This window comes from Zootoca vivipara, chromosome 5 (assembly GCF_963506605.1).
Source record: "Zootoca vivipara chromosome 5, rZooViv1.1, whole genome shotgun sequence".
NCBI lineage: Eukaryota > Metazoa > Chordata > Lepidosauria > Squamata > Lacertidae > Zootoca > Zootoca vivipara.
In genome coordinates, this window is record NC_083280.1 from 87,942,870 (window position 1) to 87,956,386 (window position 13,517).

Consider the following 13,517-nt stretch of genomic DNA (forward strand, 5'->3'; position numbering starts at 1 on the left):
GAGGCAAGTGCCTGTAGAGGTGCAACCTCTCCAGCATTTTTGTGAGGATTCTGGGTGTATCGGCACCAACTTACGTGGTGTTGGGTACCATCTGTAGATAAGCTTCTCAACGAGTTTCCTTTTGGGGGGCTGAGATTAAAGGGTGGTTTTGGCCACAGTTTAGTCCATTGGGTAGGGTTTATTTCATAAGGTATGCCATGCACCCATTGTTTTTTGATTGATATGAGGTTTGTGGGATTCTGGAGCAGTATTTTGTTATTTGTGGATACCATCCCTTTGCTGTCAGGAGAAGTTTTTTGAAGGTGGTCAAAGGCCTAGTGGCTAATGTTTCTACTGTTGGGGTGTTTAAGAAGGCATGTAGCTGGTAGAGTGTTAGCCAGGGTATTTGAGTATCCCCTAGTTTGTCTTTTATTTCTTGTGTCAGTATGGGTTTATTTTTGCAGACATCTGTTAGATGCTGCAAGGCTATGGCTTGCCATTTTTTTATTTGAAAGTTTGGGGCTGTGTGATGGAGTTGTGGATGGTGGTCCCAGCGAGGTTAGTGGGGATGGGGTTGGAGACAGTTCATCCACTTTTTTCTTCCATGCTTTGAACGTGGACTGTGTGGACCTGTTATAGTGTTGTGGGGATTTCCCGTAGTTTGTTTTAGAAGAATGAGTATGCTGTGGTGGGGGTGTTTTCGACTGTGTCTATCTTCATGTGCACCTATTGTTCCGTCTCGTCTTCTAGGATATACGGGATTATGTGGCGCACTTGGTTGGCGAGGCGTAGTTTGGTCAGAATAGAGTATACACTTCCAAAGTTAATGCTGAATACATTACTTCTGGTAAATGAGCTCCTTAATCGCTAGAGGGCCGTGAAAATTTGTGTCCCGGGCTTTTTAGACTCGTCTACCCATGTACTATCTGAAACCAAAGGGGCTCGTTGGTTGCCAGATGTGAAATATGTATTTTAAGCTGTCCTACCTCGCTATAATCCTATCTCAGTGTTTCTCAAATTTGGGTTCCCAGCTGCTGTTGGACTACAACTCCCACCATCCCTAGCTAGCAGGTCCCGTGGTCAGGGATGATGGGAGTTGTAGTCCCAAATTTGAGAAACAATGCTAGATTCCAGCCTCCCAAACACAGGGTCACAGGTTTGAAACCTTCCCCCAAGCTCTTAACAATAGTCTCAGAAAAGGAAAACCACAAGTGACAAATTATTATTTTTAAAGGGAAAACACAAAGGTGTGACCTTTTCTGAACAGAGGGCAATAAACCCTGGATGTGTTTGTGTGTATGTCACGCTACTAGCTGGAAGATCACATAATCCGGACTCTCAACAGCTAATTAGTGAGTGGCAAGCTGTTGCGCTAATTGCATTAGGATGCAAGGCACAAAGGTGTTGTCTTCCAAGCCAATAGATAATGCAGCAATTTGCCCTGCAACACATAATGTCTTGAAAAGAATTTCAGAAATAGACTGGAAAGAGAAGTTGCTGAATTACAACTTATCACCAAGCTCAAAACCATGGAGGGACCTGGTTTGAACAGAGATATCGGATTCTTATCTCATTATACATGATAAGCGATCTTCAGCCATCTCAACCCTTGCTTTTTCATGCAAAACCATTTGCAGTCGTTTTCGGTCATCACCAGCTATCAGTCAGTCAATCACCCACTTCCACCACCCTTCTGAGTGATCCCCCCTCCCCTCCCCATCCCCACCTCTCCCCACCCCTTCTCTACATAAGTGCCTGGGGACTTCTATTTCACTGTATCTGAAGAAGTGTGCATGCACACGAAAGCTCATACCAAAATAAAAACATAGTTGGTCTTTAAGGTGCTACTGAAGGAATTTTTTTATTGAAAAGCTAGGATAGCCATTACAGACACAGTAGGAATTGAGAGACAAGTTGGGAGCTGAGTAGAGAGAACAGAGGTGCTCTTCGGTAACAATACAGCTGAAAGGCACTCTCCCGCCTGTCATGAAGCCAAATCATAGCAATCGTAAGGGAGAGGTTACGTATCATTATTTCAGTGATGCGAAAGACCACTTTACCCAATTTGTTCTCCCCAGGTTCTGTCTTGAGGGTTTCAGGAGACTGGTTAAAGTGTGAGGTTATCTCTTGCTTAAATGGATGTCGCTGCTGTGTTGGGTGCTTTGAAATGGGAATTGAAACAGCATGGCTCTTGCCATCCATCGGGAGATTATTGTATGTGAATAAATAAGCTCCATAAAAAAATTAATCTGGCTTGTGTGCCTGAGCCCAAATGCATTCTTCTGCAACTGACATTTATGTCTGTGAACTGTGACAGCTTGTGCCCAGTAACTTGAATGTACTCTCCTTCCGTCTAAGTGGAAAATTGCCACAGCAGACATTCGCAGTTATAGAAAAGGGAGAGGGGGAGATACAGAAAAGGGAAATGAGTCGAGGCTAGCAGCAAAGTGTAAACTTGGAAGCCTTCCTATCTGTATCACTTGTGCCTGCTTCTCCTATCCCGAGAAAGGACTCCAATTTGTTCTCTCCCCCCCCCCCCCACCAGAGGGGCAGCTGTAGTCGTAGCAGCTTAAGGGCAAACAAATATATTCTGCCATAAGCTTTTGTGGCTAGAGTACAATCTTAAATTGGCAGGCATATATATACCACTTTATAAAACCACGTTGACGTGGGTTTGCCATCCCCACCCCCCTTTACAATCAAGCGGTTTATAAATTTTTGTGAAATAAAATAATAAATAAATGCACATGTTTGGGGGGAGGGATGAAGAGGTCTGCAGGTAAAGAAATGCCTTAATAATAATAATAATAATAATAATAATAATAATAATAATAATAATAAACATAATAATTTAATAATAATAAACCACAAGAATTACATTTAAGCAACACAAACACCCTAGCTCACAAAGTGGTGAGCTAATTAACATGCAGCGGATTTTTTTAAAAATAGCGTAATCTTGATTTAATCTAGGTGACATAATTGCATTTCCTGGTCAGTTATATTTCAGCCATTTCACACAGTTGTTTCCTTCGTGGGCCCATTTGCTTTCAAACTGATAAAGGGGCTGAAACTTGGGTGCATCCCAGTTTCATAATACAGTGGTACCTTGGAAGTCAAACGGAATCCGTTCCGCAAGTCCGTCCGACTTCCGAAAATGTTCGAAAACCAAGGCACGGCTTCCATTGGCTGCAGGAAGCTCCTGCAGCCAATTGGAAGCCGCGGAAGTCGCAGCGGATGTTCAGGTTCCAAAAAACGTTTGCAAACAGGAACAATCACTTCCGGGTTTGCGGCGTTCGGGACCCAAAACGTTCGTCTTGCAAGCCGTTTGAGATCCAAGGTACGGCTGTATTTTATTCATTTACCAAAAATCCCCTTAATAGGAAACATGGGTGATCAAATGCCTACCTGTTTGGAAGCAAAATGGTCCCACGTGAAAAGGTGGTAATACAGAACATACCAAAGTACCTCCACAGGTGTGTAAATATAAGTGTGTAAATTAAAAGAAAAAGCCAACATGCTCTCTATATAAAAAGGCCCCTCCCACCCTGTGACTGTCAGGAGTTACAGAATGTTGAGGACAAAAGAATAAGAAAATTATAGGCTAATTCATCTCATTGTCTGGCAAATCCTACCATCAGGGGCTCCAAAGCAAGGCTCCAAAGTATTCTACACATTTCCGTTTCCTCCCCTGGTAATTCCCCATTAAATCACTGAGTCTAGAGGTTGTGCTCTTTGTGTCTTTCCACAGGAACTGTGCCACGATATTTTTTTTTGAACATCGGTCTTTGTTTTGCTAACCCATCATTTCATCTTCTATCTCCTCTTCTTCTAATCCTTCTTGCCAGAGTCACAGTGTGCTCTACGGCACAGCTGTTTAGTAATATCCAGCGGCGAATGTCTTTTATGTCAAATTTCCCTTACTTACTTTTTGTTTTGCTCTCTTCCTATGATTTGAATTTGACTTGCTAGTGCATTTGCTAAAAATGTCTCCCTTACCATGTGCTTTGGTGATCACACAGCCTTCTCATCATTCATTGAGGCCAGGACCAGATCTCACAGAATCTGAAAAGAGCTATGTGGTAAGATCGCCTGAGATTCATATCTGCAGCCTCCATTTTAGCATTGTTCATGCAGCGCCATTCTCTCTTATTTCCATTTCATACTAAATGGATCCAAATGGTTTCCAGAGAGTGGTAGGGGATGTTTTATCCCATGTTGATGGCCTTTCAGCTGATTCCCTGGTGACCCATTGGAATACGAAGTTAACCAGGGCTATTGACTGTCTGGTTCCAAAGCGTCCTCTCCGGTTGCATGGAGCCCGGACAGCCCTGTGGTTTCCCCCAGAGCTGAGGATGATGAAACAATCGCTGAGACGGCTAGAGCGCCGGTGGCGGAAAACCCACTCAGAATCGGACCGGACACTGGTTAGAGTTCAGTGTCGAGCCTACCAGGTGGGGATGGCGAAGAAGACCTTCTTCGCCGCCTTTATTGCATCTGCAAAAACAGCAGCAGGAGACTCTTTCAGGTGGTTCACAATCTATTGGAACCACCTTCGTCATCGGGGCCTGGTAGGTGTCCAGGGCAGCTGTCTACCAGCCCCATCTGGTACGCAGGCTGAGACCCTACCTGCCCACAGACTGTCTTGCCAGAGTGGTGCATGCTCTAGTTATCTCCCGCTTGGATTACTGCAATGTGCTCTACGTGGGGCTACCTTTGAAGGTGACTCGGAAACTACAACTAATCCAGAATGCGGCAGCTATACTGGTGACTGGGAGTGGCCGCCAAGACCATATAACACCGGTCCCGAAAGATCTTCATTGGCTCCCAATACGTTTCCAAGCACAATTCAAAGTGTTGGTGCTGACTTTTAAAGCCATAAACAGCTTTGGTCCTGTATACCTGAAGGAGTGTCTCCACCCCCATTGTCCAGCCCGGACACTGAGGTCCAGCGCCGAGGGCCTTCTGGCGGTTCCCTCGCTGCGAGAAGTGAGGTTACAGGGAACCAGGCAGAGGGCCTTCTCAGTGGTGGCGCCTGTCCTGTGGAACGCCCTCCTAGAAGATGTCAAGGCAATAAGCAACTGATTTACTTTTAAAAGACAACTGAAGCCGGCCCTGTTTAGGGAAGTTTTTAATGTTTGATGCTGTATTGTTTTTTTAATACTCGGTTGGAAGCCGCCCAGAGTGGCTGGGGAAACCCAGCCAGATGGGCAGGGTATAAATAATAAATTATTATTATTATTATTTTGGAGGTGTAAGCAAAACAATACCGTACACAAGAAGTATCAGCAGACTCGGAGTAATCCTGAGGTTTGCAGATGCTTTAAAAATGCTTTTTTTAAAAAATGTTTAGAAAGGAACCCTAAAGGGAGAAAATGCCCCCTAACCCATCTTCATAGGAACTCAGTGGCATGAAATATTGTCTGACTGAGATAGGGTGGGTTGCGAGAACCAGCTGGGAGAGGGAATGGAATGGCTGAAAAGTGAAAAAGTAGAGATACACAGATGTTGACATGAGGTTGAGTAAACCATCTCATTTTCTGGACAGGTCATTTCCTAATTCACCCTGAGAAGCTATTTAGTTTAGAAGTTTAGAAGCGTTGAGTTTCTGGGGGTAGAAGTCCAAAGACTGTTATATAGTAGGGATGTAGGGATTGAGAAGAACTATGTCCTCATTCAAAACAAACACAATAATGGAAGGAGGAAATCAGAAGACCCTCCAAGTGTCCCTATTTTCCAGAGACAGTCCTGGATTTACAGAAGCCGGGGGACGTAGTCTTATTTATATTGGAGAAATGTTGGAGGGCATGGAACAAGCCCCAGGCCAGTGACGGCTGAACTTAGTCACTTGACCCAAAATGAGGCCTGACTTGTGGGAGGAGAGAGCAAAAACCAGAGGGAGAAGAAATGTAGCAGAGTGACCATATCCCTGAACCAGAAGTATCTCAGCCTGCAACATTTTGGTGCATTGCTGCACTCATAAAGCATCTGTTACCTGCTTCTTGACATCATAGTCTAGACGTGCCAGTATTTTGGGGGGAAAGGAGCCCCATATGCCAGAGCGGGTGGGTGGGTTTGGTTATGCCAACAGTGAACAATGATAATTTTTTTGACTCTCACCCCTAATTCTTTCGCAACCACTGTCCCAAGTACACGAGATGGAGGCTCTGGTGCAGGGCAAGCTGAACCAGGTGCCATCGCAAACACCTGGCTTCTAGGGGGAGTTTTGGTGCGCAGTTAGGCCATTGGAACAGCAGCTGAAAGTTTCTGAAACAAAGGCTACTGTAGGCGAAGGAAACTCAGGCATTAAATATCTGTAGCATTGGGGGGGGGAGCTTCGGTTGCATGCATGTGATGTGTTTTGAAATGACGCACTCAGAGCTGGAAGATGTGAATTTGAGGTCCTTGCTAATTCCAGTATCTTTTGCTGCTACTGCTTTGTTACAAATACGTATATATATATATATATATATATATCCAAAACTAAACAGCAAACTCTTCTGTATCTTGCCTCTGTTTTTCCATGCTTGCAACCTGGATTCCTCTACACTTCACTGGCTGGATCTACCACTGTATTGTCTTACTGGATTGCTGCAACTGGATTTCCCCATCTCTTACTATCACCCCCCTCTCCTCCCCACTTTTCCCTGTTCACTGTCCTCTGACGTGTTCCCCCCCCCTCCGTGGATGTCAACCCTGCGCCGTCTCTACCGCCCAGGAAACCGTTTGCAATGAGATCTTACACATTGCGGAAAAGTCCGTTCATTACTGCAGCACAATTTCTCAGCCTCTTGTCTCTTGCCACAAGGGGCCCCATAGTGACAATAAATCATCTTTCATCATTTCTCAGCAACCGCAAGTCCTGCCGCTGGGAACAAGCCTCGACCGGAACCACGCGCCACAAGATATGTAAGTTGGTCTGAAAGGGGACACATTCGCCCCTCATTTCAGCAGCTGCCGTGCATTTGATGGATGGAGTGCAGGAGACACAGCACAATTTTTTAGTTTGATGGCTTTTCTTATTTAGCACAAGGGACCACCAGTATTTTGGTCTTGTGGTCTTGGCTGAGATCCTACCAGATCTATTGATACTACCAGACCCGTCTCCATTTTTTAAAAGATCATGGATCAGAGGTCTGGAGATGGATGTGTGGAACCTTGGTGTGGACCTCTGGAACTTCCTGCTAGTTGAAAGACTTCAGAAGGGCAGTGGCAACTCATAATCTCCCCCGTGAGGTCCTGTAGATACTTCAAGACTGCCACAGGGCCACTGGATGAAGTCCTCCGTGCCACTCCTTGCCACCTGATCTGGTCCCGTGGTTTCAATATTTATTAAGGGGCTGGCTGTGGTGCAGAATAGGGTATGAGGGAGCTGATGGTCAGAAAATAATATTGTTGGATAAAGTTGAGCGGGGGCAGAGGAAATTTAGACTCCTATCACTGCCGATCTCCTGTGTTTGTGGAATGCTCTCCCCCGGGAGCTTCGCCTGGCACCTTCATTATACACCTTTAGGCACCAGGCAAAAAGGTTCCTCTTTAACCAGGCCTTAAAGACATCCAATGCCCTTTTAGAATGTTTTGGGGAGGGGGGATTATTTGGTGGTGTTGTTGTTGTTTTTTGTTTTATTATGCGTTTTCTGATTTTATCTTGTAACTGCCCTGAGACCTGTGGGTATGGGGTTGTATACAAATTTGAATCATCATCATCAGATCTGTATTTGAAGAAAGTTAGTTACAAGAGGGATATTGTTAGTAGTGGCTGACAATCTCTTCCCTTAATTCTACCCCCCCCCCCAATCCACTGTTTCTGTGCATTTTCAGGCTTAGCTACCAAGCACTGTACAGCTATGTACCGCAGAATGAAGATGAGCTGGAGTTGAGAGATGGAGATATCATAGATGTCATGGAGAAGTGTGATGACGGCTGGTTTGTTGGTGAGCATGACACCTGTCATTTCAATTCGTTTTTAAAAACGTTAACGGGAACATTATTTAATTAATTTCATCCATTTGATTCACAGACCCATTTACACAAAGTCTACAGTTAGCCAGAGTACACGCTATAATTCCGATAATTTGCTTGACTCGGAGTGATTGCGTATATTCTGCTGTGAGTTTGCTATCCATTTTAGCAATAGAAAATTGCCTTGACAACCCAAAACCTTTCCTGGGCAAGATTCAAGCAGCAGGCCTATATATGTTTCGCACAAGCTACTGTAGAAACAGCACATGGAAGATCCATGAATCAGTTTCTACTTCCTCAGACCCCAACACACACTAATGTTCTGCAGCAAGAAATTCTGCCATATGATCCACCAGTTAAACAACTGTATAGCATTAAATCTCATTAAGCGGAAAGGCATACCTGAGCCACCACATTTAGTAAACATGATCCTTTCCCTTCCTTCCCAGCATGTATAGAGGGAGAACAACATTTCCTGGTTATGTCTAGATATAAACTAATTTTCCTCAAGCATGTTTCAACTGTAGAATGCCTCAAAATAGCCATTAATTCCTTAGAAAGGCTCAACAGTAACCAATTTTGATTGCTAGGTGTTCAAGACAGAACACGCATGCTGATTTGTAACAGGGTTTGTGGATGTACACAAAATAAATATAGCTAGTAGTTTAGAGAGGATATTCACTCTGAGTTTTCAGCCATTGGTAAACTGACCTCCAAACATAGAACACCATTGGCCATGCATTTTGGTAACCCAAATAGATTTCTCATCACCTTACCTTAGACCCTTTCCAAAACACTAAATTTACTGTTGACCCCCATTGGAATTCCAGACAATTACAGCATACGTAGACTGCTCTAAAGCCGTCAACTGTTGCAAGAGGCTGTTTAATTGAGCCAACTGTTGTCTAATAAAGCAATTATTATTCACATGCGCATCCAAAAACAATTTATAAACTGAAATCCTTTTGGAGAAGACCATTATTTTACTTTTATTGTAGTTCTTGATAAGCTAATCACTCAGGCAATAGATCGTAAAGACCCGTTCAATACCAATAGGTCAAAAAACCCTCTTCCAGACCATTATAGTCTTTTCAGCTCAAGCCCCAAGCCCTTGAATCTGGTGCTGTGCATTCACAAGCCAAAGGTCCTCCCCTCTTGGCTCCAGTTTCCAGCTCTTCCTTCACTGTTCTTCAAACATTGCTAGACTGACACCCACTCACTGACTTGAGACCAATACTTTTATTTCGAAACAGGGCCTCCCTCCAGCTAATCATCTCAAATTGGAGCGATTAGCATGCACGGTGCTTTTGAGCGATATTAAAAAACGTATCTTACAAACCGAATTTTGATGTAGCAGAAGACAAAAGGGTGGAGAAGCAAGGGAAACAAAAGATGTAGAGTTATCGGTACATGATCTTTTATTTCAGCTAGGATTAAGCCAGGCTCTGCTGAAAAATATTGATTTTGGGGTGAAATTTGAAGGAAAAGAGGGAGCTTTTCTGGGGTGGACTTCCAAGGAGAAGGGGAATCAGATCAGATCAGATATCTATCCCATAGGGCAGCATGTGTTTCAGCCTTCTTGGAAGACACAGGAACAGGCCATTGGTCCACATATTTAGGCAGGGTTTCAGCCTTACCTGGACTTACCAGGGATTAAACCCCGTGCACTAACCAAATAAGTGGAGGATCCTTTCACGGGATCAAGTTGCGTGTTATCCTGCTACACAGCGATAGCAAAACGAAGATGGAAAAGCCATCATCACCAGCCTGCTTTTGGGGCTGTCACGCCCACATTTCATAGAATCATAGAGTTGGAAGAGACCACAAGGGCCATCCAGTCCAACCCCCTGCCAAGCAGGAAACACCATCAAAGCATTCCCGACATATGCCTGTCAAGCCTCTGCTTAAAGACCTCCAGAGAAGGAGACTCCACCACACTCCTTGGTAGCAAATTCCACTGCCGAACAGCTCTTACTGTCAGGAAGTTCTTCCTAATGTTTAGGTGGGATCTTCTTTCTTGTAGTTAGAATCCATTGCTCCGTGTCCGCTTCTCTGGAGCAGCAGAAAGCAACCTTTCTCCCTCCTCCATATGACATCCTTTCATATATTTGAACATGGCTATCATATCATATTTGTTCTTGTTTTATTTCTCAACAGGCACCTCCCGGAGAACACAACAGTTTGGTACTTTCCCAGGCAACTACGTGAAACTTGTATCTTCATAAAAGCCATTGCTAGCCCGTTGGTGATTTCACCAGGAGAGAGAGACAGACAGACAGACGGACGGACGGACGGACAAAGAGAAGGAGCTGGGTTTGAAACTGTAAGAAAAAAATGTTCAGAAAAGACTTATTTCATGAATGTAGCCGACAAGCGAGGAGACGCTGGATGTGAATGTGGTAAAGTGTTGGACTGACTCGAAGCCCTTGCCTCCTTTGAAGATTGACCAGAGCAAAGTGCCGAGCCGCTTACACTGCTGCCTTTGTGTCTGCGTTTATCCTTCAGGGGCGGCAATATAAGACTTCGCTTTCGTTCAGTATTGGGTATTCACTCTCCGCGGTGTGAAACGGGGGGGGAAAGCAATGAGATGGAAGTGTGAAATAATGTGAGCAGGGTGGGGAGGGGAAGAGAACACGAGAACAGTGAATGCTTTTTGGTTGCAGACTCTTGTGACTGCAGTCCGGCTGGCAGAGGGTGAAGTTGGTGTCTCATCCTGCTAAAACGTCGTGCAGCTCGTTCCCTTCCTTTGGAATGTGCACCTTAACGCATATGATGAGGGGGCAAGGAATTTACGGAGACCCGTTTTATATAGAAGGGCACATTGCCAAGATCACCCTCCCGTTATCTTTTTAATTCACTACACAAGATTTAAGCAGGCTTTTCTGTGTTTCCTATTCCCCATTTTATTGAGGCTGCAATCTTCTATTTTGTTTTACTGGTCAGTTGGCCGTAAGAAACCTACTTTTACTGCACTTAACTAAAACAGCAGGTAAGGCGGCGGTCTTGACACTGTGCCTTGAGGCAGACGAAAAGAATTGAGCCCGGATCTTTGATTGGTCATTAAGATTTGGCGTTACCGGCAGATAAAACGTTGTATTCTGTTCTGCTTGACATTATCCAGCCACGTTCTAGGCATTTTGACCCAGCTTTTCCACACATATCCTAAAGTTCTGCCCACTGCATGTTCTGGGCCGTATCTACTCAGAATGCTATCTGCACAAGCTTCCTAAAGCTACATTTCTCCCAGCGGCAGTTTGTGCTGAATGCCATTTCCAGTGGTTTGTGCCTTTGTGAGAATTTAGTGCATACTTTTTGTGTGTGCTTTGGATGAACACTGCATTTTAAAAAAAAACCCCACACCAATTGTGTGCATTTTAAAGCATAACTGTTGCCACTAATGCTTCCCTGTCCTCTTAACTGGAATAGCTCCTGCCGGAGGATTTATTTGGATGTCAAATGCAGTGATTCCGGGTATTAGTCCCTTGATTTCCTAAGTGGACTCCTACCAGCCCATGTGGCAGACCAGACGATTGGTATGGTAAGAAAAAGTGATCCATTCATTCACAACTCTCTACCTTTTCTCTTTTTGCACTTGCTTCTTACATGTCTGGCTTAGCACCAAATAATATAGCAAGCAGCCAGACTCTATCAAGGCATCCTTCTCAGTTGTGGGATATATTCTGGCAAAATATATTCCTGGATGTGCCTTTTTAGAATTGGTGGCAAATGGGATTTTTCTGCCTGTCTTTTTGAAAAGAAACACAGAAAAGTACAAGCAACCTGCATTTCTGGATTTCCAAAGCCACTTTGTTTTGGGTCTCCTTGAATTGACATTTCTCTGACTGCAATCCTTTGCACACTTACCAGGGAGTAAAGCCCCATTGTGTTCAGTGGAATTTAATTCTGAGTAAGCATGCATAGAATTCCAGTGCCAATTTCCCAAACTTTGCACTTCCATGCAAAATGAACCTGTTTTTTTTCCCATAGTCATTTTGTTTAAAAAGAAAAAGGGGCCATGGACAAGTACAACTAGCAAAGATTTAGATTGCGATTTTGTCATAAGCTGTATTTATTAAATATAAAAGTCCTATTTTTCTGCTGGTGCTTTTATACAGTTTATTCATAGTAACAGCAACTAACTCACTGAGGTCAGCATGTTTGCAGTTCGTTGTATTAATAGCCATGCTCCAAAATAGCAGGATTTCTCTTTTGCTGACTCTTCCCCACCCCCACCCCCACAAGATCAGCCAAAAAAAGTCAAATGAAGTGCTTTCATATTATGATTGTATATATGTATATTTGCCTTTGTATAGACTTACAAATAACTTATATTGAAGAAAATTAAATTCATTGAAAGCTTTTTAAAAAGGGCAGTAAAGAAGACTTTTCCACTTTTATTTATATTAAGTAATAATTATTCCATGTACGGATCACATTAAATATGAGGGGTTAGCAAAATTATAGCTCAATTACAACTAAGCCACAAAATGCTGCTTCCATTCATTTGGAGAGCTGACGTTTTCATAATTAAGGATTGTTACCGCTTGAGTCCCACTGAAATGATTTACAGTCTCCTGCAGCTCTTGCAAACCTGCACAGGAAAGGGTCCCAGAGAATGGCTTCCCTAACGTATTTTAATGGGTTTCTAATGCTTTTTTATTTGCATTTTTATCTGAAGCAGCGTTTTAGACGTGGCATTAAAATGGAAAAAGGATTGGATAGGTGCAAATTATTAGCTTAACCATATTGGCCGTATGTAACCATCTCGATGCCATTTTTAGTTTTAATACACACATGCGTGTTCCATGCTCACCCATCAAGAAGTCACTTTTTGCGTTTTGTTTCCTCATTGCAGTGGATTATTATTTGACAATAAATGGAAAGATTGAATTAAAAGTGTGTTCCTTTATAGAAGTGATCTAGTAAGTATCAGCCCAGTTGGTGGTGCTTGTATTTGCAGGAATGTAAGAAAATCCCTTGCTGATTCAGGGTCTTGCGTCAAAGGGCTTGGGGCTCTTGTGGGTGGGGTACTAGTAGCCACTGATCACCTTATTTTCCAAGAAGTTATCTGACCCTCTTTTAAAGCTGTCTCTTTAAACCCCTGGATACTATTTGTGGGCACATTTGGCATGTGAAATTGCCAAGGCAGTACGAATGAAGAATATGCAAAGGTGGGCAATCCTGGCCTGAGCTTGGGGAAGGCAGGCTTCCCCTGCCGACGCACTTCGGCTCTGTCGGGCGGGGGGAGGGAGAAGCGGAGGATTGGATCGGTCCTCCGCTTCTCCCTCCCCCCGCCCGACAGAGCCGGCAACCCCGGGATCTGTCCTTTCTGTCGGCGGTGGGGGGAGAGGAACGAACGGAGAGAAAAGGCTGCGTAAGCGCTTCTTTGAACCCCGGGATCTGGGCACGCTTAGCAGCAGGGGGAGAGGAACGAAGGAAGAGAAAGTTGCCCTTTCTCTTCCTTCGTTCCTCTCCCCCCGCCGCCAACAGAAAGGACAGCTCTGGGGCTGTTGCCGCCTGCCTTCCGGCGAGCCAAGCAAGCAAGCGCCGCCACTGCCGCCAGTCCCCCGGAGCCC

At 44.2% G+C, this 13,517-nt stretch overlaps 1 protein-coding gene across 41 annotated transcripts in view; it reads left to right on the plus strand.

The window, feature by feature from the left end:
• Window positions 1–12,837, plus strand: part of SORBS1 (sorbin and SH3 domain containing 1) — a 171,910-nt gene extending 159,073 nt beyond the window's left edge. For 31 of the 41 annotated variants that reach the window (XM_060275087.1, XM_060275086.1, XM_060275095.1 and 28 more), the window contains 4 exons: window positions 4,002–4,061; window positions 6,698–6,888; window positions 7,801–7,913; window positions 10,099–12,837. In XM_060275087.1, the coding sequence (XP_060131070.1) occupies window positions 4,002–4,061; window positions 6,698–6,888; window positions 7,801–7,913; window positions 10,099–10,166 (432 nt within the window). In that variant the 3' untranslated portion in view covers window positions 10,167–12,837. Of the gene's footprint in view, window positions 1–2,057; window positions 3,957–4,001; window positions 4,062–6,697; window positions 6,889–7,800; window positions 7,914–10,098 lie in introns of those variants that run through there. The other 10 variants (XM_035137361.2, XM_035137363.2, XM_035137369.2 and 7 more) reach the window with 7 other exon arrangements.
• Window positions 12,838–13,517: the final 680 nt, after the last annotated feature.